Below are 25146 nucleotides of genomic sequence, written 5' to 3' on the forward strand. Positions count from 1 at the left end.
GTAGAGCAGTGTGTGGGATCTGAGTATCATCTCACTCTCCCCCCTGGCAGCCGTCCTTTGCATCTTCACAGTCCTAGGAAGTCTCAGCTCTTTTACCGCTTAGTGGTTTCTTCAGCGACAGAAAACGTGTGATTTCCTCCCCCACTGCTCTTGGGGTCTCCTTGCAGCCTTGGCCAGGCCATTGATCTTCAGGTTCGAAAGTTGCCCACGGAGTTCCTGCCCTGCTACAAGAGGGTGTGAGGGAAGGGGAAGGCAGGAGCCCGTTCCGGCTCTCCTGCCTTGAATATTAATTATTACTGATCCATATTATTTTGTGCACATTTCCCCGGGCACTCTGGGTTGCTAATCCCGCGCCAAGCACTGGGCCTCAGACACTGCACCGTTCCGTCGGAGCAGCGAGCTAAAGAGAAATCCCCAACGCCAGCAAGCCAGGAGGCGGCGGGGGAAGATGCGCGGCATTGGCTGGCAGACGCTGTCCCTGTCGCTGGGGTTAGTGTTGGCGGTCCTGAACAAGGTGGCGCCGCAGGCGTGCCCGGCGCAGTGCTCCTGCTCGGGCAGCACTGTGGACTGTCACGGGTTGGCACTGCGCAGTGTACCCAGGAATATACCCCGCAACACAGAGAGACTGTGAGTATGGGTTCTTCGCCCTCCCCTTCTCCCCATCGCGGTAGCGCACGCTTTGCTGGGAACCTGAAGTGATCCAGCAATACAGGGACCTGGGACTTGTGCCTGTTGAAGCCTCACTGGCTCTCCAGATCGCTCATCCTGGGTTGGGCCCTCCTGGAGGGCCAAGTACTGGAAGGCACTGCCCAGGAAAGGGTGACTACCTAGGGAGGGGCGGGTCTGCTGGCAGCTGCATTTGGTCCCTTTTCCCAGCTCTTGTCCCGCCACTGCCACTAGCAGCCTCTTGTGGACGAGTTGTTCGGGGCTGTGCGGATGGGAGCTAGGGAACAAGTATGAGAAGATGCCCCAGGCTAGGAGACACGACTTTGTTTTCAGATTCCTTATAAAGAGTCACCTTGCTGTTGCAAACATTCTTAGGTCAGTTTTAGGATGAGGCCCCCTCTTGTCCCCCCCCGCTCCCCCGGGTTGGCGTGGAGGAGATGGCAGGGGGCTCAAAGAGAGAAACTTAGGCTCCCTGTCTTTGTGTTCCCCTCCCGGGAAAGAAGGGAGGGGAGAAAGGGTCATGGGGTGTCCTGGGATATTACTGTCAGGCAGGAAGGGTGCCCCAGTAGGGCCACAGTTGGCTTAGTGGCGGTGCGCAGCCCCCTGCTACTCCCCCCCACCCCTCCCCTGCCCTCTACTTCTGCCCGGAGGAGGCGGAGGTAGCGGGCCCCAAGGGACTCTTCCAAGCAGGCAACCGCAGCGGAGACCCGCGTCCCAAGGTTTAAGTGAAGTTAGTGTACTGGTTCTCCAAACCTGAACCAGCGCAGATAGATCAGACTGCTTAGGCGACCCGGCTGGCCTTGGCCGCCCCCTCGGGCTCTTCCTGCTGAGCCCCTGTCCCCCTGTCCACCTTTCTGGCAGTTTCTGCGTCCCTTCACGTGGCAGCAGCCCCTCTTTCTGCCCCTCTTCGCGCTCTGGTGCCCACAGACATCCCCGCCTTCCTGCCTCTGCTGGTCTCTAATGAAGAAGTAAACGCAGTCCCGGCGTTGACGGCCCACGCGCTCCTGGTGGGGCGCTTCCCGAGTTCAGGGAAGCGGAGCATGGAGGCCATTCTCTTTGTGAATGCCGAGCCGCCGCCCCAGTCGCCCGAGCGCCCTAGGCGCGCTAGTGCTCTCACTGTGGCGCGTGGGCCGGGCGGGTGAGGGCGATGGGGACCAGTGCGCTGGGACTCCGCTCCCGTGGCCTCTTTCCCTCTGGGTGTGAGGGCCATGAACTGCGGAGAGGACGCCCTCAGATTCGCACTTCTGCACCAGCGCAGTCTGCAGCGCCTTGAGTCGCCCTTCTTATCTAATCCATCTCTCTGGCCTCTGCTTTAAAGGCCAAGTTGAGCCCTTTCTTCTTTTGGAAAGGCTCATCTGTCCCCCAGCCTTACTGGGTCGCCCCCTACTCTTTTTCTTCATCCACCCCAAACCCTTAGTGCTGCGCAAGTTGGGCCTTACCAGGGTTGCCTCATCAAGATGTGATTCTCGACATTTGCCTCGGGTGGGAGGTAGGGATTCCGTGTTATATCGAATAGCCAATAAAGGACCCCGACGATTTTCGGAACAACTTAATGAGACTTTGCTCAGCGTGTAGAAATAGGCAAAAATTGAAGGAAAGTAATGCAGAATTCTGTTTTTGTACTTGTCATTTCATGCTGTTCCAATTAGTTTACAGTGTAAGCACTAACGTGTCTTACTCAACCAAAAGGGAATGCACTGGGGGGGGGGGGGGGATGACAATTGGGTTTGGATCCTTGGGAAAATAAAAAATCCCTGTAAGGGGATTTTTAAAGAGGTTTCAGAAAATAGTATAGTCAGTGTTGTCTAATAAAATTCTATCATTGACAAAGTAAAAACTTAAAATACATATTTCAAACATGAAGTTTTTAGGACGAAAGTAAGAGAGAATTTAGGACCTTGCAGGAGAACATTCGAACCTCAGCAGAAGCTGGTTTTACTTGAAATGATTGGAGGCAGGGCAAGTTTAGATCTTGACCTGAGGTGCCAGAAATAAAAAGGGGGGGTGGGGGTGGGGTTGTGACTCTTGAAGGAAAAGTGGTGCTGAAATCTGAACAAAAATGTTAGGGCCTGAATACCACTTCCATTATTGCCCCCGCTAGTAGTTTTCGCTTTACAATCACAGCGGGGTTCCCTGAGCTGCAAATGAAGAGTTTAGTTTTCATACAAACATAGAATTGTTGGAAAGTAAATGCAGGTCTTTGAAGTGCATTTCTTTTGATGGCCCTCTAACTTTCTTCTTTACCTTAGGAAGTTTAGCCACCATGCTCCCAGAAGGATAGTGTTCTTTCTAGCTTTTAAAACTTTGTTCTTGAATAGTATGAGAAAATAATTCCTTTAACTTTCTGAGGGGAACTCCAGTAATAGGAAAATAACAGAATACCTGTGAATTTGACACACACATTCTTATAAAAGCAAAAATTAAAAGCACACACAAACCACACACACACACACACACACACACACACACACACACACCAAAAGAACAATTTTCATGATAATACAATTACTTCATTTTCTTGTCATCGTGGGCCAGCCAGGATGAACTTTGTAAACTTGAGCATTTATGCAATATTATTTCAAAGGTTGTGGTTGCCCCCTTCTCTCTCCCATTTGTTTTCTAAACCATACACTAATTTAGTCTTAGGCTTAAAAGTTCAAACCTACTTTAAATTTAACTTTGCTTAACTAAGTTAATAGAAATAAAATGGAGCTTTCATTTTCTGGTTGTCTCTTAGGGATTTGAATGGAAATAACATCACACGGATTACGAAGACAGATTTTGTGGGCCTTAGACACTTAAGAGTTCTGTAAGTGTTCTTCTGTAATATGGGGAATTGTATTGTATTGAAGATTGCACTTTGAGAATTGTTAATAGTATCAGTTTTTCAAACCTTTCCAATGACAGAAATTTTAAAAATGTAAAGGCCTTGGTTTCTTTATGTATTTTACTAAAAGCACAACTTTTAGTAAAAATTTGGGCTTTTATTTTAAGTTTGGACACATGCCATAGAAACAGTGTTTTAGAAATGACCCTAAGACTGTTTTATCATACCCTAAGTGCCTTATGCATATAAACTTGTAGAATAGTCGCTTTCATAGTGTGAATAAATAATGTGGGACATCTGATATTTTAGTGTTTGAGATTAACTTGAAAAACTCAGGTAGATCTGTGTTTTAATATTATTGAGCTAAAAATATTTAGACTTGTTTTCTAAGAAAAAGTAATTTCTAACATTAAAATCAAGCCATCCATCTTTTTAACAGAGCTTAGGTAGAAAAATGTTTATCTATAAAAAAGCATCATTAGTTATATTTTCAGTTAATTTCCTTACCCTTAATATCTTTGTAGCTTACATAAAATAGTTGCACTATGATTACTTCTTTACTTAGTGGGTTAATTTAGCTGTGAATAAACCATTACTCCAAGTCAATGCTACATAAACTTGTTTTCTCCCACAAGATTGTATATATTTATGTCTTAAAGGTCATATAATTTGACCTCTATATACCCAGTGTTCAATTTTTAAAACATATTTTGGCCCTTATGAAATATTTTGGTTGCTGATGGGTGTCCATAAGTCATAATTGAATATGTGTATGATGAATTACTGTAGTTAAGAACACAGTTGAAAATCAGCATACCAAAAACAGCTATCAAAGCTGCAATTTCACTGCTCTTCTGTTATATTTAAGGTTTAGAGTTTGAATAGTAAATTTAGTGAGAAACTGCTTTAATGTTTCTGTAAAAGTTTTGTGATGTGGATGCTTTTTCTTCTCCATGAGTTCTTTCACATATATCACTATTAAATTTGCTCCTAGTTCTCAAAGCAGAGCGAAATCTAACTTTAAAGAGAGAAAGAGGTTATAAATTTTCAGTTGCTGAATTGAAATTGACTTAGATGGTAACATTAAGAAGCATGTTACATTTTTTTTTTTTTCATTTCAGTCAGCTTATGGAGAACAAGATTACCACCATTGAAAGAGGAGCATTCCAGGATCTTAAAGAACTAGAGAGACTGTAAGTATTTTCAATTCCAAACTCATGACAACATGACTGTATTTTTACAAACACTTGAATTTCAAGGCTTATGTCTTCAATTTCATGTTTTCGTTTTAAAAAGCTTGCAAAAAAAATGGGGGGGGGAGATGAGTAAGTGGTTTTCAGACAAATTTACAACAAGTAGAGTTTCTGGATATAGGATATTAATTTGTAATAAAACACAAATTTACTTTTCTGAGATGTTTATATACTTGATAACCATTGCTTTGGTACTGAAAGATGTACATATATGTTTTTCTTATTTGTTCATCTGATTTGTTTGCTTGCCTATGCAGGAAGAGAGGTGGACCTTTTGTTCCTATTAATAGTACATATGGAAGGGATGTTTTTCTGATAGTAATTTTAATTTATATGATGTTACTTGGTGTGTCATTAGTGATGTTATATTTTTTTCTGATGATGATTTAACTTTTTATCATTAGAGTGGACATTATTAATAATTGTTATTCACAGCTTTATTTTGTTATGCTATAGTAGCTTTTCAAATATTCCTTTTGGGAAATAAGAAAGATTACCAAAGTAAGATCTGTTATCAATGTGTAGTCATTTAACATTGACCTTTGTTTTTCCAAAATTAAATGTAACCTTCAAATTAAAATCTGTTTTTTAGACACAAATTCTTAATGGATTTATATTTATTACTTGAGGATTTTTTTTTAGGTTCACAGTATACATTTACATCAGACAAAACCTCTATCTGAAATAGAAAAAAAATTACAGACTTTGTAATTTGAAATGTGATTTCATGTCTCATAGATCTTGATTATTCCACTTTAGTAGGTTTGTATTCTCAGGACAAGTAACAGATTTACTAAAAGTAGTAACAATTATTTAACAGTTTTCACATCTGATTTAATAGTCACTTTATATACAAATAACACTCTTATTTCAAATAACAAAATATATTCACTTTAAGCAGAAAACACAGTCTTATTCACTAGGCCCAAAGGCAGAAGTTAATTCTGTGTAATTGTCCATAAGTTGAAAAATGACTCGTCATCTTCTGAGATATTTATAAATGCATAGATTTCATTTTTATGACTTTAAGTAAAACACAGAAATATGTACTATATTTATTATAAAACTTGGCCATGATAAATATTGAAATATGGGGAATATAATTGTAGAGTTCAAAATAAATTAAAACACTACTTTGAGCTAGTTTTGGGGGAAAGTAAAAACAAGATAAATATTTGGTTGAATTCATAGTAAAGTTCATAAATTCATAACCTATGTCTAAATACATAAAATTATTCTGAAATTATTTATTATTTGAAGCATTCATAGGCTTTGTGACTAACTCACAAATTTATCTTTAATCCATCTATTTTTAAAATATTGATATAATCATATAAATGAACAGAAAATTTCATAATTGTATATATATATATACAGTTTTGCAAGAATAACTTCTAGCAGTCACAAAGAAGCATCTATACCTTGGTTTTTAAACAATTTTGAATCATAGAATGAGTCTTAATGGTTTTTCCTGCAGCCTCTACTTTGGTTATATTGTAAATATTTTAAGACTAGAAGAAAACACACTTTCTGGTTATTTTTCAAGCCACTTCCAAATATCATTTGAACTTTCATCTTGACTAAATTAACTTTTCCTAAAAATTATTAACCAGACGCTGCATGATCTGAAATTTGATTAGAGTTGTAAGTGGTACTATTTTTTGACTTTGCCTTCCTCTGGGAATGTCACTTCATCTCAGAACAATTTTCTGTTCTACTAAGACTAAGTCAGATGTTTCAGAGTGGGAGGAGAATTTGTAATTTTGAATGAAAACTAATATATATGCAGGACTTCTTTAAATCACCCCAGCTGTTGGCTGAGAGCAAATATTTCATATTTGTGAGGAAAAGCTGAGAAAAATTCCTTTTGTTTACAACTGCCAAGTCCATCTGATGGAAGCACATTGTTATCTGACAGCCAATTCATCTCCTTGGGACTCTGGAATTCAAAACCATTTCTTAGGAACATTGTGGATACACTTTTCAAATATTTATTTTTTAAATACATTAAATGGCAAGCAGTTTTACTAAGGAATGCATTCAAGTTACTGTGAAACAAAAAAAATTTAAATTTTGTTCAGCATATTGTTTTAAAAATAAAAACGTAAAACAACAACAAAAAATCTATCTTGTGAGTATCATTCTCAGATTATTATGGCCTCTGGTATATACCCTTATTTTAATTGGGGTCATTTACCATCACAAAATTGCTTGCTTTTTCAAAGAACAGCAAGGGACAATGTGAAAGACAGGAAGTAATCAATGAATTAACTTTAGCTATGAATTGTGTAAACTTAAATGATTTTTAATAATTTAGATGTGAGATTTTATACTGGAACTCTCAATTATGAAAAGATGTATAAGTGCAGGCATATGTTGTAAATACCATCCATACAGTGAACAGTGATTTAATTTTCTTTCCTTGTATGAAGATCAAAAAATAAATAAAAATGTTTATTTTACTTGTGTGTAATGTATGGTTCTAAATTATTTTCATTTTAAAGTGATAAAATAATTGTAAATGATTTTTGTGAAAATTTCAAAGTTATATTTATCTCTTATTTTATTTTGATGTAGTTTACACTTGATCTAGAGGGGAAAAAATATCTGAAAGCAGAAGATAGGATCTATGCCTTTTTATAAATACAACTTTTTAATCTGTAAGAAGCAGGATCCTGTTAAGTTGAATTTAATGTAAGCATGGAATAAGAAAGCCATTATTTGTAAATCAAAGCAGTATAGCTACAAAAGAAAGATATTTTTCTACTTCAAAGAATGGATGCAATTCTAAAATCTCAAGGCCAAATGTCAAGAAGTACATGGATGTTGAAATCCTTCCTTCCTCTTGTCTCCTTCCTAGTCCCTTTCTTCCTGGAAGTCTCTCCCTCCTTTATGTCTTCCTTCCCCTCATTGTTTTCTCCCTTCCCCGTTTCCTTTGGTTTATTTTTCCCCACCTTCTCCTTTTGTTTCCTTTTCACTCCCTTCTTTGTGTTGTTTAGAAATGACATCAGATGATGTGGTCATCATCAGAATGTGGTTATGAGTCACTGTAAAGGGACTAAGTTAATTGCACCTACACACCATGAGCACACATGACTTCCTGTTTTGTCACTCTGCCACCACACTCCCAGACCTACCACGTGCAGTGGCAGATTTTCTAAAAGGCTTTGTATTGCCAGCGGTCCCAGTTTTTCTGGGAAAAAAAAAATGAAACCTTGAGTACTTTAAACCTTTTTATATTGTATTAGCTGATCTCCTGTCGTTTCATCAGAAAGTTCTATAGAAATCTAATGTGGTTAAATGACTAGCTAATTCAGTACAAATCAATTAAGAGGGGAAAAAAAAAATACCAGTTAACTACAGTAACAATTCAGAACACTTAGCAAGTATGCTTCTTTCATGTACTTCCTAGAAGATACCTTTATATATCCACATAAATTTTCCAGACAAAATTACTAATACAAGATATTTCTCAGCTGGTACATAATTCTCTAGATGGTATTTTTTTTTAAAAAAAAGTAACATTGGGACCCAGAAGTTCTGTGGGCTGGTATAAAATTCTGTGGCTTACATAAATTTACAATTCATGTGCCATTGTGATGATGCTTTGTAGTCATTGAGTTATATTTTACAGCCTTTTTTTTTTTTCTGACAAGCTAGAATACTTCAGGGTTCCACTATTGAAAACCGTCTTCCTCTTTTGAAAATTCCTTCATAACACAAATGCAAGAGTATAAGAAAGTTTAAGGCTGTCATTCCAAAGACATTTTGGTAGTTACTTCAGTACTGCAAAAATGAAACTTAGATATGTTTGTCTAGCTTATATTAAGAGACCAAGAGCATACCATGGAAAATCTTGGATATTAGGCTTTTCCTGGACATTACAATCACCTTATAATCTTCAGTAAGGAAATTGTTGAAGTGATAAAGGCCAGTACACAGACTGTGCCATCTTCTCCCACTAACAATGTGCTTTTCAGACAAATATTTCTTTAAATCTTTCCAGTTTTAGTCTCTTCTATTTAAAATGACATTTTCTTTCCTTAAAATTTTCTCTGGCTATTCATTTTCTTTTCTGGATAAATTTGTCCTTAAAATATTGAAAATGTAGCCATATGTTGAATCCTGAAAAATAAGCCTGTTAAGTATTTTAAAGTTCCTGCAGAGTAAACACAAAACAAAAATAACAAAATTTCCAACAAGTTGATGCAAATCAAATATATTCATTTTAATTTAGAGAAATCTTAGTCTCTTCCCAAAGAGCCTATCTTTGAATAAATACTGTATTTTTAATCAAAGAATATCCAAGGGGCACATTTCTTTTCTTTTCCCAGGGTGGTGCTGAATTAGTCCTCTTTTCATGAACACACCATTCATAAGCAAGTGACAGGGTGAGGTTGAGAGCCCTGGCACTCTACAGCCTTTGTTGTGGGTTGCTACACATGAATTCAAGTGGAGAATATGTGGTGGAACAGGTCTGAAGGAAAGCACAGTTTATCCTGTTCATCAAGGATGTCAAGAACCCCTCTTCTGACTCATCCTACAAGTTTGTAGGCAACACATAATATATATCTTTTCTTATTGTAAGGACAAACAAACCATGCTCTCTCCTTGGACAGGAATGTGAGCTCATTTCAAGAGTTGTTCTCTGGTATCTTTGCACCTAGGTTGAAAGGCACTGTGGTTGCTTTCTTAGAAATTCTCTTTAAAGAAATATATCAAACTAACAGAGGTTGAGTGTGCACATTACATAAGGTAAAAATACTCTAAAATAAATACACATGGACTATTTTAAATTGTGTTTCCTGACTCTGGCCATAGAAAGCTTTAATGCAAATGAGCTGTTGCAAGTTTAGCAGAATATTCAATCCATCTGAGAGGATTTCTTGTGCAACCTGTTTTTATGGTCTCTGAAGTCAAACTGTGGTGAGAAGGCCTGTTTGCCCTTATAAATTCTGAAGCAGGAAGGCTGTTTATTTTTCCCACATCTGTTTTGGGCTCATCCTTTGTGACAGTGTTTGCTGGATGCTGTCTTTTATACCTCCCTTGAAATGAGTAGCTTCGTTTGCACTGTTACAAGGTGTTTGTGGAAGCAGTGAATGTCAAATATTTTACATTTTATTCTGTTTTTCATTACTTTTGGATGGATACCTTTCTGGCTGAGTTATGCCTTCTACACTGCATTTACCAACTTTGCACAGAATGAGACTTTTGTTCATGGACTTGATATGTATTGTTTTAATCTTTTTTTCAAAGAAAGTTATATCTGCTGGTCTGGAAGGAATATTCATTGGTAGAAATACTTTCAGAATGAAATCTTGATAATAATAGGAATAATCTGGTACTATCAAAATTGAAATATTGTTTCAAGATAGCATTTACAAAAAAAAAATATTTGGTTTTCCTAATTTGAGCATCCATCTACTCTGAATGCAGATAGGCAGTTCGGAAAGACTGGCTTTGTGAGGCTGTTTTAGGATTTGGTGTTGGAACATAGACTTTGAATTATCTAGAACTCCTGTGTATAGGCACCTTGCAATATTCACAGCTGCTGTCTGGTGTCTCCTGAAACACCAGGCAAATACATATCAGTTGTATTGTTGACTATACTTTCTAACCAAATACAAACTTTCCCTCCCTCTTTTAGAAACAGAAATATTAGGTAAGAGAGACATTAAAAAAAAAAAAAAAACCTTAATTATGGTTCCCCTATGAGATCTTGGACACCTTGCTTCATCTTTAAAAACTTAAGTTTCCTCATCTTTAAAACAAGGATATATATTATGGAATAGCTTATACTGGTAGTAGATGATTTAGGTAAGGTAGTGTACAATTTCACAAAATTTTTTGCACACAGTGCCTAAAGAACTATCATTATGCATTTCAATATACCTCTTATTTCTCAGAAGTTGACTTAAAAATTATGTTATCTTAACTATTAATGTGTGTGCATAACAAATTTATGCACTGTATATTAAAATTATGCAACACTATATGCATTATACTGTTAATTTCATTTTGATTTTCTGTTAGCATGTACTATGTGATTAACAGAAGAGACATGAAGATAATCCAAATTCTTCACATTTTGTTTCAGAATGTTTGTCATAAACTTTTTGAATTGTAGAGAAATATGAATAAGTAAAAGAACTAAATAGGAAGCAGCCTTTTTTTTTTTTTACTAAAAAGAGTTGACCTTTATAGCACAGAATACAAGGGATGAAATTATCATTGATATCACTACTTAAAATACAGAACTGTTAATTTAATACAAGCTAAGTTGATAATGCTGTTGAAAATTTATGTTTTTTGTAATGCATGATAAATGTTAAAATACTTGATCTAAAAATATTAGAATAAAAACATTTAAAAAAAGATAATTGGAAATTTTGTCCAAGAAGAGGTCAAAATAGGGAACTAATTAGTTCTATTCCTGGCCATTTATGTATGAGAAACAGGAGGTTGGAAATGATAAACTTTCTAAGGCAAATTTATCAGATGTTTATTACAGACCAAGTGTGTTGCAAAAATACCCTACATTGAGAATGACATGTAAGAAAAAAAGCATGAATTTTTCACTGGCTTTGGTAAAACTGTTCTTATTTTACATTTTAAATTGGATGGAAGATTACAAATATTAATTAAATTGACGTAGAAGTTGAATAAAATAAGAGACTATATTGTCTATGAAAGGACAAGAGTCACAGTCATGGGAGCAGCCAGCACATGATAATTTAGAACAAAGCTTGTCGATAATGTTCAGGTGTCCTTCAAATTAAGGTTGTTAAGAATCAGCATTTCAGAGGCCAGTGGTGTTTTGCGTGACACAGAAAGGTCATTCACTCTAATGAAAGTCAAATTCAAAATTAGCTGGTACCAGAGAATGAGCACTTATTGGGACTTCTTCTCATCTTTGCTCTAAAATAAAGTGTCTGGGAGAAAGATCATGCACCTTTCTCAATCCAGGAATGCCATCCAGAAAATTCCCAGACAGTCTTGGAATCTTGGAGGCAGATTCCACCTACGGATGATGATGCAGAACTAGGTGTCATTTTACCTCTGCTATCTCCTCAGACATGATTAAATGTCATTAAGTGTCCTTGCTCTGAGCAGTCACAGTTGACTTACCTAGTCTGTACAATGAGCAAGATTATGTGGGCCCCATAAACAGTCCTGCTCAGTATCATCTGTTCATTACATCTGTTTTCCTGTCCTGCAACTATCACATTTTAATATCAGCAGTTCACTTTTGTTATAGTTCTTATTATAACACTGCTCTTTAAGCCACTAACAATTGTTTTGTATGTGGAATTGGAAGGAAGATAACTTTTTCTTCAGCTCTTTTTAAGTACTTGTTTTGCACCTTAAGAGTCTTTATTGTAATTCTAGATTTTAAAAAAAAACTGCTCTTTAGATTAAGGATTTAATTTATGGTCTTTGTACAATAATCTCTCCTTTTAAATATTTTCTTTATTGAATATTTTTTGGAAGAGCTTCTTTCTTTTTTGCTGTTTTTGTGTCCAATTAACCTTAGTACTGATGGAAGAGAGAATATAACAGGAGTCCAGGAGCCCAAAGTGAACATACTCTTTTTAATAAAAAAAGAAAAAAAAACAAATATTTTAAAAACCAGCAAACGTGCCCTGTTTTCTATTTGCATATTATGCATCACTTACTGATACCGGCCCTTTTTGTCTAATACTATGTTGTCTGATGCTTAAAATGGAAATGTTTCATAGTTGGTTTAAACATATTTAAAGATCATTCATAATTGCTTTCCTGAAAGAGTGAAAAAATACTTGAATTCAGAGAAAAAAGTTTCACCTGTATTTTTTTTTCTTTTTCTCTCAACCATAGGTATTTAAAATAGACATTTAAAAGGTGAATATAGAGTCATCTTTTTTAAAATAAAACTTGGGGTTTTATTTTCAGGTGATTAGTTTGTAGATATTTAAGAAACTGGTTATACAAAACTATGTTTTTCTGAAGGAAAAATTGGTGAAAAGTAAAGTTTCAGCAATACATTATTTTGAATTATTGTTTAGGAATGTTATTCTGTGTTCTTCTGTAACTCAGAAGGTATGTTCTGGAGTCATGCCACTTGAATTCAAATTCTATCAGTCTTTGAGCTCCATGTCTCCAAAACAGCAGTTAAAAGTTATACCTACACTGGGGATATTGTGAAGAGTGAACGAGATAATTCATGTAAACCTGGCAAAACAGGGAGTATCACATAGTAAGCTTAATGCACTTACCTACTACTCGTGGAGCAAATTAAGAAACACTGGGAATATGAAGTTGATAATTAAGAGAAGTTCCTACTCTGAAATATCTACTTTTTCACAACACATGAAGTTGTATTGATGCAGACCCCTAACAAGAAAGCTATAGACCGCCATCATTCACTTGCATTTCTGGATTTGTTTAAACTCATTGAATTTCTTTCAACTCTAAGTGATGCTGAGAACGTTTCAGGTGGGGGCAAGAGAGTGGGCAAAGAGGTTGATGGAAAGAGAAGGAGATTAGTGTTGCCTGGGACATGTGGAAGCAGGTAGGATGGTGGGGCTTTCCTTAGCCAGAGTGTAGCATCAAAGTTGAAGAGGCATCACAAGAAGTATGCCAGAGGAAAGCTCTCCGGGTATAAAATTATGTCAAGCTCTTGCTGAACGCTATCAAGAGGAGGACAATCTGTTGTCAATCAACATATCTAAGACCCTACTAAGTGCCAGGGAAGGACATGTTAAATAAGAACAGACTTCTCTCTTTGTCTTCTGTCTTGCTTTAAAACCCAGTTAAGTACCAGAAAAGGTGGGAGGAAATACAAAGACAAGGTCTTTACCCTTGAAGAGTTCACAGGCTGGTGGGAAGAGATCACACTTGAATAAATATCATATAGTGGAGGGACTTTTACTTATCAAGTGTTTTGGGGACATAGGCAAGGGAGATGTTGAATCTATGTAGAATTGGGAAGTTGCACAGAGGATGTAAGTAAAGCAACTTTTTGGTGAAAAGGAAAGCCCCCTGCACAGAGAGCTGCCTCTGCCTCTGCAGTTTGAAGGAGCATGGCTGCTATGGCTGAAGAATTGGATGACAGTCATTAATTACATGGTTTGGATATGATTAAGAAATCTCATCTCTGCTATTTTAGGAATCAGAACTGGCTCTTTGGACAATATACCGCCTTCCATGAATGACTGCTTTTCTAGAAAAATTTTCATTACCACTGTTGTGAATATTTGTGATTTACTTTCTTTGGAGGTGAATTTAGCAAATCAAAATTAGGCTTTATTTCATCAAAAATGGATAATGGTGGGATCGGGAAGTACTTCTTTCTCAGAATCATGCCCAAGAGAGAGCAAATAAAAGCTTTTGGGTTCCATTTTACCTTGTTATGTACTTTATTCATAAAAACTAGTGTAAGTGGGAAGTAAGCCCATCCTTCCATCTGTGCTTTTACTCTTTGTCCTTTATTTGTCTTGGCATCCTTTTTTAAAATTAGTGTACATTTTATTAAATGCTGAGAATGTTTCTGTCAATGAACAACTTCCTAGTGATATGAGTTATGTAACCAAAGCTGTGTTCACATTCATTTCCTTGTGACATCTTAGAATTAGGAATTCTGAAGTCCACTTGGTCCAGCTTCTCACTTAATATAGGATTTCCCTTTATCATGTTCTCAACAGGAAAAAAAAAAAAAACAACATACACTCCTTGAGTATATCTAGGATAAGTAGTGGACAGTTTCTCAAGGTTGATCTCAGGGTAGATATTTCCATTTCTTAATATCCCTAATTCTTAGAAAGGACTCCTTACTATCTTTCTTAGGAATCACAGTTACTGGTCTCATTTCTGCCCTCTAGAGACTGAATGTAATTCTGCTTCTACCTGAGGATCCTTTAACTACATCAAGAATGATATGCTTTTTCTGTCCCCATATGTATTTTGAAGACTTAAGAAATACCTCTGGTTTCTTCAGTGTGATGTTAGTTTCTGGACCTACTTCTACTCTTGTAAATTAAGCAGATTGTGTGTATTTTATGTTAGATTTAGATTTTTTTAATTTAGATTTATAAAAAGAAATAAGCTATTATTTTGAATTTAATATTAAAACTAACTCTTAAAGAATTGGGTATCAGGGGTAGAATTCACCTGCTCTGTTCATAGGCGTGTGTAGTCCAAAAGAATTGTCATATAACATCAGGATTTAAATTGAGTTAGAGTTGAAATCAAATTCTTTCTAAAACATCGAAAACACTCCAACATCAGTTAAACATTTAAAAGATATTTAAGCAATTTATGACATCACCATACACTATAACTCTGCGCATTAAATTCAGTGAAGGGTTGAGAGGCTTTGGGTGGAGGTGTGAACTTTTTTGGCATTCTTCTGATTTTGCCTGTAAGGACAAGCCATACTTAACATTTTGTCACACTTTTATTTTATTTATATATTTTTAATATTCTTTTTAGTTGTCGATGGACCTTTATTTTATTCATTTATATGCCATGCTGAGAATCAAACCCAGTGCCTCACATATGCTAGGCAAGCACTCTACCACTGAGCCACAATCCCAGCCCATCACACCTTTATTTTTATTTTTAGCTAAATAGAGGTACAAAATTGAAATCTCCATCTCCCCACAATGCCTTGACTAAAAACTTAGGTCATTCAGGACAGAGTACGAATTATTTTACCATTTCCTGTACAATTTCTGTTGTATATGGAAGTTGCTTCACAGACTTGAGCCTTGAGTCTTTCACCATTGTGTATATTCTGGTTGACTGATGTTGCAGGAGATTTGAGTTTAGAGTTTAGGCTCAGCAATCATCATCTGAGTGAGCATAATGGAAAATTGCTTTAAAGAGTCATGTAACCAAAGGTGTAACCAACTTTTGATTTGCAATGCTTGAATTCTCTTGAATGTCACTCCATTCTTACTTGAAATTCAGGATGAGGCATGACACTACCAAATCGCACTCTCATTGTTGGGTATTCTCTATGTAACATAAGCTTTGTTTTTGTTTTCTCAAAAGGCGTTTAAACAGAAATCACCTTCAACTGTTTCCTGAGTTGCTGTTTCTTGGGACCTCGAAGCTATACAGGCTGTAAGTAGAGCACACTGCTAGTGTTGCTTTGAGTAGTACCTTGTGTTTTATTAGATGTGTTTTGGATCTGTTTCCTTGTGCTTTCCTGGAATCTGCTTTCAAATATATTGATGAATTGAAAGTTCGCCTTTTTATGTTTTTTTTTTTCTTTTCTGTGGTGCTGGGGTTTGAACCCAGGACCCTGTGCATGCAAGACAAACACTCTACCAACTGAGCTATATTCCCAGCTCTGCCTTTATTATGTTTTGAAGGAAATATATGTTTAGTTTTCCGGTGGTTCCAGTGGCTTGTTTGGTTAGCATTCAGTGGTTTATTTATGTGTGGTTGTAATGGTGGTATTCTTTTTTTTTTTTTTTTTGGTTATTTTATGATGGTGAGATTTACCTATTTCTTAATGGAAAAGTTTGAATTAATTCTGAAGGGGAAATTGCTACTCTGTTTCCTCTAAAAAGGAAGTTGACAGTGTTTTCTTGTAAAGTTGATCTCAGTTTGTTTTTTTTTTTTTTGGTATTGTTTCTGTAACCAAGGAGTAGTGTTTATTAGTCTGAAAATTTTATTATCAGCTATTGAAAGAAAGTTGTAAATTCACTTCTAAGTGTTCCCTTTTAAAACCAAGTTCCAAACTCTGCAGAATCAATGACTGGAAAGTAAGGTATTTATGTCAAATGCATCATAGGTTGTTAAAGGGAAGTAGTTCTTTAAAAGATCATAATGTGAGTATTAGGTAGAATCAGTTTTTCATCCCTGGAATGCTTGCTCACTGACCTAATAATGTATAATAGTGAAAACACATTTTTGAAGGCTTTTAAAATTAGATTTTCAGCCATATGAATGATGTTATACAGATGGCGGATAAGCTACAAAGTGTTGGAAAAATAAATAGCAGTGATTACTGATGCTCATAAATGTTGTGAAAAAAACAAACTGATGGGATCTATGGAGTAAATTGTTCAGAGTGGCCCCACCTGGATGGTGGGGAGTCCCATATGGTAGTGTTTGTACAGAAAATAAACATGTTGCTTTGTTGGAACTTGAATTTTGTAGTTAAGGCTTTGTAACCTGTAAGTTCAATGTTGTTACTGATTTCAAAAATAGGAAGACAGCCCTCCCACACACAGCCCTCCCCCATTGAAGCCAGAATCTCAGCTTGGTCCCTGAATACCTTATTTCACTCTAGGGAAAACTTTCCCACAGACACATCACATCTTCTCTCTAGTGTGACTTTCTTGACATTGTTTCTTCAAGGCTAGCCAAATTCACTCGCAGTATTTCTCCTCTTCTTTGTGTTCTCTGTTGCTTAATTGGTCCAATTTAAGTCTACGTTAAGCAATCAAATGAAGAATCCTCTTTTTAACAAATGTTCTCCAGGGGCCATTCTTCCCAAGGAAATAGGATGTAGGGCTGCTAAAAAAATTATATGTATATATGTGAGTTGAAACTTATATTTAAATATTTGTGTTTGGTTTTTCTCATGATGGTCAGAGTTGGTTTTCTTAGTGTTTCTCTTTCTGCATTAGGTGGTCTTGATGGACTTCAAAGCTAGCATACAAAGAGCACTGTTAAGCAATTCCTCTGGTAATAGAGTACCTTGAAAACCAAAACTCAGTAGTTTACAAAGTTGTTTTCCATGTACTGTACAAATGAATTTAAATGGAACAACTGTAATGTAAAATTAAAAGTATTAAGTTGAAAAGGGGAGAGTAGAGGAAGTACTCTCAGCCCAATCTCTGAGAAACAAGAAGGTTTGATGTTTATTCTAGAAGTAATTCTTGTGTTAATTTCCCTTTGAGTTTTCAGGTAGCACAATCTGCTGTAGAATTTCCCATCAGCACACAATATTCTGTCTGACTTTCTGCCCTCTTTGACAATGTCACATAATAGACCAGGAGATTTTCTCTTATGTTTGGTTTTGTTTTTATAACTTTCCAAAGCTTCTATATGAAAAAAAATGGTTTGGAATATTTGAGAAGTGAATTAAAAAACCAGAACCCTTAAAAAGATGACAGAGTTCCCTAATCATTAAAGGCACATTAAAATATGAGAAAATGGAGAGCTGGGAAATACATTCAGAAATTTTCATGGGCTTGTTTGGCACAAAGAATGTTCCCTGGGGAGTAATGGGATCCAAGTTGTGTTTGTTAGGTGAGAGTAGTTATAGTAGAGACATGGATACCTTAATATCCCTGAAGTTATACCTTGATGTCTTAATGTTTAATATTAAACTTGAAGATAAAGTGGCCCTCTTTATCTGGCATTTGACAGCTGACATGGACGCTGGCTGCATATAGAAATATAGAGGCTTAGTTTTTATCTGCATTCTCCAGCAAGGAATTTTCTTTTAGAATTGAGGAATGGTCACCTCACCTGAATTAGACTTAGATAAATTGTTAACAATGATATTTTTCTCTTGAGAGGCAAACTGATCAGCTACATGTGACCACTTTTTAAAAATGACTGTGATTGCTCATTTAAGAGCCTTTAATAAACAAACAAACAAAAAGTTTTGAAATAAACGACAAAAAGTTTGCAAAGCTGACTATACTACAAAGAGCAGGGATGCAGGTTCAAATTTTCTTCCTCCGATACAGGTGCCTAATAGCTCACCTGAAACAAGTGTTCTGGTAGGGTGGCAAAATGTGCTCAAAACTACTTGTGAAAGTATCCTTTAAAATGTTAACTTAAAAAGTAATATTTTTTGCACAAGAAAGATAAGTGACAGAAGAAAGTATCTAGGATTTTTGAAAAATACCATGGGTGTTAGGACAAAGAAAGCTCTTGATTGGTTGTTGCCTGTATATATTAAGAGAACCATAGGTTCCTGACTGTATAATGTGGTAAAGACATGCACATCCAGAACTTAGAAAAGAAACAAATTTATAATGTGTTTTCTCTTTATAAATTAATATAGATGCTATATACTATCTCAATTTACTTATTTTCTTACTTATTTGTACCTTTTACCTTAATGCATTTTTTTCTAATCTATTACCAACAAAAAGATTACCAATCTAATGTATAGTTAATTTTAAATATGTAATTTTAAATATATGTAGTTAAAATTTTAGCATTGCTTATGTGACAGCTATCCTGATATATGGAACAATACATAGATTTTCTTTGTGCTCTTGTAATGAATAATCACCATTTGACTCTTGGCTGAAAATGAGATGCCAGGAGAAGAAGCACACATGTTTTTTTTTTTTTTTTTTTTGCAGCCTCTGAATGCAGTATAAAAGAAAAAGAGGGTACACTGTATATGAATTATGATTCGACATGGTTGATTGCTGCTAGCGGCCAAATATGCTTTCCCTTTGCTGTCTGCTCCAATTTCTCTTTGGACGGGTTGAGAGAGCACTACATGTTCAGGTCAAGATGTTTGCTCAGAAATAGTAGTACAGTTGCAGCTGTGTTTGTTGGAGCTGGAGACTAGTTTAAATAGCATTACCATTTATCCAGTCCATTAACAGAACTCTGTAAAATAATACCAACTCTGCGTAAACTACAGGACAGTGCAATAAAATTACAAGCACTTGTTGACAGATGGAAAGTGTAAGTACAGGGAAAGTAAAGGGTGATAGGTTGAAGGTTAAAAGAGACAATGCATAGTCCTACTCTTTGCTCTTCCTCTGAAGCTGCCATTGCATTTTTATGATCAACCAAAGAGTGGAGAAAATTATTTTCAGAACAATCTGGAGCTAGTTAACTAAAAAAGAGATTGCAGTGATTTTTTAAATGGTTGCCTGTGATTGGTTGAAATCTATGGGTAATATATACAAATCTTCCAGATATGTATAACCTTAAAGATGGCTTTATGAGGGAGGATTCACAATTTCTGATATGAGTTTGCAGCTACTAATTCAGACTTTATTTCACTGATAAATACTGTGGTTAGGTATTTGGTTATAAATATTTGTTTTGTGGCTTTCTGTTTATTTCCTTGAGTATTATTATATTCCCCAGATTTCCAATGTAAGCCTGACAATTTCAAGAACTTTGCCAAAACTCATTTTTTTCACTTGCATTTACCAAACTAAAACAAACAAAAACAACTACCTGTGTCCCAATGGCATACTTTATTTACTTCTTTGAATAAAATTTCTTGTTTCTTCTTCAGAAATGTCATTTATTATTCCCCAGTAAGCTTCAGAAACAGTAAATTATCTACATTATAAATAGTATTGCTAAACCAAAGAGACTCTTATGGTCTAGTGAATACTTACCTTAGAAGGGATTTCAAACACTTAAACTGATGGGTCATGTCACAATGCCTTTGTTCATTTGCTGTCATACAGGATCTCAGAGTGTCAAATTGTTTCTAATAACAATAGTGATTGGGACTTTTTGAAGAGAAAAGTTTATTTTTCTTGTTTTATTAAGGTAAATTTGCTCCACATTAAAATACACAATCTGTCTTCACTCTTCATGTTCCTTTTTCCTACTTCCATAAAAGAAGGCTTAGGGTTTTTTGTTTTGTTTTTTGTTTTTTGTTTTTTCCATATAGTGTTAAGAGTAACACATGGTCATTGTAAAAAAGATTCAGGTTTAGGTTTAGTTCAGAAAAATAGAAAAGAAGAGGTCGATAGCCAATCATTATCTCACCACCCAGATGAAACCACCATTATACTTGTTAATTATGGCTACCTTAATTTTATTTTGATGATTATGCATATAAATGCTGGTTATACATGAAGGATGAAAACATTGTTTTTTTTTTGTTTTTTTTTTTTTTTTTTTGTATCCCCAGGGTCTAGTATAAGACTTGACCTTTAGAAACTCTGAGTAAGTTTTTGATGTATTGAATTAAATCTCCGTTGGACTCAGGGTTTGCAACTTGAATGAGCAAATAGTAACTCTGGGAAGGCATTATGAATAATGGAAGGCCAAATTAAATTTAAAGGATAAGTTGGCTAATTAAATGTTTAGTTCCCTTAGGTTTTATAAACATTGGAGGATTTCCATAGACACAGCATAATCAAGATGATCCATTTTTCACCTAAGCAAAATATACCTTAATCTAATATAGTGCTATACTTTTATACTACTGAACCCTCAGCTTTTGGATGTTAAGTTAACCTCGTAGGATTCTTGTAGTCAAGTATAAAAGCAGAATAAGATGGTGGAGACTGTGTAAAAATTCTCTTGAATTAATTAATTCAAGATCCAGCTTGGATTAAAGTGTGAGCTACTAGAGGTGTCAGGTGCCATAGTTTCCTACCTCATTTTACTCTTGGCCTGTGTGGCCCCTGCCACAATAAATCTGACGGTGGTTGTGCAGGAATTGCAGGTTACAGTTGCTACGGTTACCGTTGTGCAACCAGATCTGCACCATTACTCATCTAGTGAGCTGCCATTATAGCTACCGCTGGTTTGTGTTGCTGAGGCTGCCCAAGAGCCTAATGTGCTGTGGATGAAAGTTCTTCACAGGAGAGGGGGGCATGTCTGTGTTATGACTTAGTGTAAGGAAACACTGTGTGCATTGTACTGATACTTCTGTAAGGGAAGAGATTGACTCCTTATCTTTGAAACCCAAGAACCCATAATCTCTTAAACTTGCAGTGTTAACTTTCAGTGTTAAAATACCAAGTCTTTATTACTTTTTAGGTAACTTATTATATATTGGGCACAAGAGTCTCTGTTTTTGCCATATATGATAAAATAGAGAATAAAATCTTAATTCAAGATTTCCTTTACATAATCCTAAATTTGTATTTATGTGGCTAGACAAAATACTCTATATTCAGATAAATGAATATACTTCAGAGTAGCTTGTTATGAGAAACAGTTTGTGAACCATTCAACAGGACCCACTTTTGACTTTATTTATGTATTTTTAAATCAACATGTAATTCAATGATGGAGAGGTTACAAATCCAAAAAGGATTAAGATTATATTTGAGATTTGGTGTGCCTGGTGTTGATAGTTTTTGCTTCAAAGAGATTACTAGTGGAAAGCTCCATTACTGGAAAAAGCCTCAAATTAGCAGGTTTCTGCTGTTACCAACCCTCAAAGTGGATTCTCTTGGAGTGTGAAATCTACAGCAAAGTTCATAGCAGGAAAATCACATGCGGGAAGGTCTTTCCCTCTCAATGATACCTATTCAAATGGTTGCTTTCCCAAATGTAAATGTTGTATCCCCACCAACAAATACTTGGGGTATGCAACTGTGATAGAGGCTGGGAAGAGAACCTGGCAGGGTGTGCAGCTCCACATGGTATGTGGGATTTGTGGTCCTGGGCTTGTGCTAACGTCTGATTTGTAATATGGAAATTAAAGCCTAGAGAGTTCTTAGAGTATGATGGTGTTTTCTGAAACACAAATTTAAATATGTGGATTTCACATCTTAAACAAATCATATATAATACCTCTTCAGATAATATTTCAAAATCTGACTGTAAATCACAAAATTGCTGTGATGATCCCAGGGCTATAATTTAGGGACTGAAGTTTACAATAAATGTTATTTTTTGTCTAAGTGTTGATAAAGTCTTATGTAAGTGATATTAACGTATGTACATGTTTAAATTGTGTTTTAAAACTTGAAATCAGTAAGGGAGGTTGTGCAAAATAGTGTTTAAATGGATATCTATGTCTCTGTTATCTTTGGAAGTCACTTTAGCATCCCTAGAGTACAGCTCTGTAAAATGGGAATTGATCATACTATTTACTTTGGGGGGAAAATCAAAATCGTAATTTAGATTCTGTAATCAAAAGAACACCATCAGCCTTCAAACATGATAGAAATTATACTTGTATTACTATCATCCTCCAATTGCAAATAAGATGGAAATAAGAGTCACTTAGATGTCCTTGTGATTTGCCCTGTCAACACATTTCCTGATTCTACTGGGTCAACCTCTCACATTTATCCTCAGTGTAATAACACATAAATATGCATAACTACATCAATTTTTCTACCACTACAAATCGACATAAAATGTGCACTTGTACCATTTTACCCTTCTTTACTTGACCATAGAAGGTAAATTATAGCCAGGATATTGTTAATGGGATCCTTTCACTCTCTCCCAGTTGATGACTAATGTAGTTTTAAAATTCATATATAAAATGAATTAGGGATAGAAACAAATTAACTGTGACTGAGGAACTATTTGTTAATCCACCTATTTAAATTGCTGTTTTAATGATCTGTTTTCCCAAATGACAATATGTAGAAAAAATATGAATTATAAAATGCTGAATAAACTCCTTCAACTCTACCAGCAAACTAGTCTCAGAGTTGTTCAGAAGATTTACATAAGTTGCTTAAAGCTTCATTTTTTTTTTTAGCAGTGAAAATTTCTGTTTTTAAAAACATAAGATCTTTAATCCACTTTTTTTTTCTTGTAGCATATAAATATTATCTGAAGAGTGAAGCAGTTGGTCTTTATACAAACTGCATATGTGATTTTAAGTATGTTTTTACAGTAGCAAATATATCAAAACGTTGCAGTTGTTTTAGGACTTTGAATTTAAAAACTGTTTCATAGCAAAATGGGTTTCATCCAGAAGTTTGTTTTGTTTTGCCTCTGTCATAATTCCAGTGCTTCTCATGAGAACGCACACGGTGCAGCTACAAGAATGTGGTGTGTGTCCTTATTACCTGTCACCCATAACCAAGTGAATTGCCATCACTGGATTCTTTATAGAGGGTTATCCTTAAAATATTTTGAAAAATATTGTGATGTAAGAAACCTTTGGACAGAAGTTAAAAAAAATAAAATGAATTCTAGAAAAGGAAGCCAAAAAACATAAAAAGACCTGTTTGTGACATCGCCCACGGTCTAGGGCACACACTGTAGTGCGAAACATTATTAGGAGAACATCTGCGCCTCTTGAAATGACCCCAAATGAATGTTTGCTGCTGAGTATGGCAACTTGATTTAAGTGTTCAGGAAAAAAAAAAAAATCTTAAAGAAAGGAGAAATAAATAAGCTTGGAAAGAGAATGGGAAAAGATAGCTCTGCCCCATCATGATAGGTTTCTTCTACCAGTGAAAGATTAAAGCTCAAAGTATGTGAATAGCTGAGAACAGCAAAGAGAAAGGTTGATTGCTTCCCCTCCAACAGTTCCAATTGATTGAAAAAAGCCTAATTTAAAGTTTTGTTTGTTCTATGTCTTAAACCATCAGAATTCTCCTTTAGGACGGGAGGAATGCTCCGGAGGAAAAAGAATCCAAGGATAAAAGTCATTGCAAGCCAACAATTGTTGCTAATCCTCACAAAATGCTGGAGAAATTAAATTTATTCTTTATTGCTCCAAGTGTTACCTAGGTCACTGGGCGATGGGAAAATTGGACTGGAAGTCGGGCAGGCGCAAGCTTTGTTCTATGTCTAGATGGTTAACCTTAGACACCACAAGGCATCTTAGAGGGCGGTGGGAACTGGGTTCAGAGCATTAACACCAGGACTTTTATTACCCCGGATTTATAATGGGCTGTGCTGTCAGGAGATGAAAATGTTGTGTTTACATTTCAGTGTTAAATGATCATTTAATTAACACCTAAGGAAAAAAAAACTTGTGAAATTCTTAGCAGCTTTTATTGTTGGTTTCCTGGGAGGTTTTAATATCCAAGTTTCATTGAGAATTCTTTTTGTAAGTAGAGACACAAAAGGCATTATAAACTTTTTAAGGAAGACAAACAGTTTAACCTTGACCCATTTTTCCCCTAAAATATTAATTTAAATTACATTTTAAATCTGGTATGCTTATTTAAAAGGTTTTTTAGACAAACATATTAAAAATACATCTTAATTGAACACTTTAAGTAAACACTTAATATATACATATTATTTTATTTATATTCTAAAGTGTTTACTGTAAAACATTTGCAATTACTAATTAGTTTTTCTTAAGGAGTTTAATATACTTAGAATATAAACATTTTGTATCTTTTAAACCAACACTGTGCTTACATTGTTTTAAGAATCTGACTCAAAATAGATATTCATAGTCCATAAAAGTCTTTGGGAAAAATATACATTATTATTATGTTATTGTTATAATTAATTTGCAGATAGCTACTCATTATGAATTCATATAGAGATAATAGGGGTGAATATTGTCATTAATTTGAAAATTCAAATTCTCTTCATTCATTTCCTAAAGACTACATGTTATCAGTACCTTAATTTACTCTTGATCTTTTATGAGACAGATAACCAAAAAGAAATGGTCATGAAGCAATGAGGTAGCATTTGGAAAACATAAAATGTACCATCAGGAGCAGCTGCATACTTAATAGCATTTTTTAAAATAGGTATTTTAAAAGCTGTTACAATTTATGTTTTTCTTCT

At 35.6% G+C, this 25146-nt stretch overlaps 1 protein-coding gene across 4 annotated transcripts in view; it reads left to right on the plus strand.

Annotated features, from left to right (window-relative positions):
• Positions 1-448: 448 nt before the first annotated feature.
• The window catches only part of Slit2 (slit guidance ligand 2), a 333688-nt gene continuing 308990 nt past the window's right edge, over positions 449-25146 (plus strand). For all 4 annotated transcript variants that reach the window (XM_076864131.2, XM_076864130.2, XM_076864129.2 and 1 more), the window contains exons 1-4: positions 449-627; positions 3404-3475; positions 4615-4686; positions 15781-15852. In XM_076864131.2, coding sequence (XP_076720246.2) covers positions 449-627; positions 3404-3475; positions 4615-4686; positions 15781-15852 — 395 coding nt within the window. The remainder of the gene's footprint in view (positions 628-3403; positions 3476-4614; positions 4687-15780; positions 15853-25146) is intronic.

The sequence above is a fragment of the Callospermophilus lateralis genome, chromosome 8 (genome assembly GCF_048772815.1).
Source record: "Callospermophilus lateralis isolate mCalLat2 chromosome 8, mCalLat2.hap1, whole genome shotgun sequence".
Taxonomy (NCBI): Eukaryota; Metazoa; Chordata; class Mammalia; order Rodentia; family Sciuridae; genus Callospermophilus; species Callospermophilus lateralis.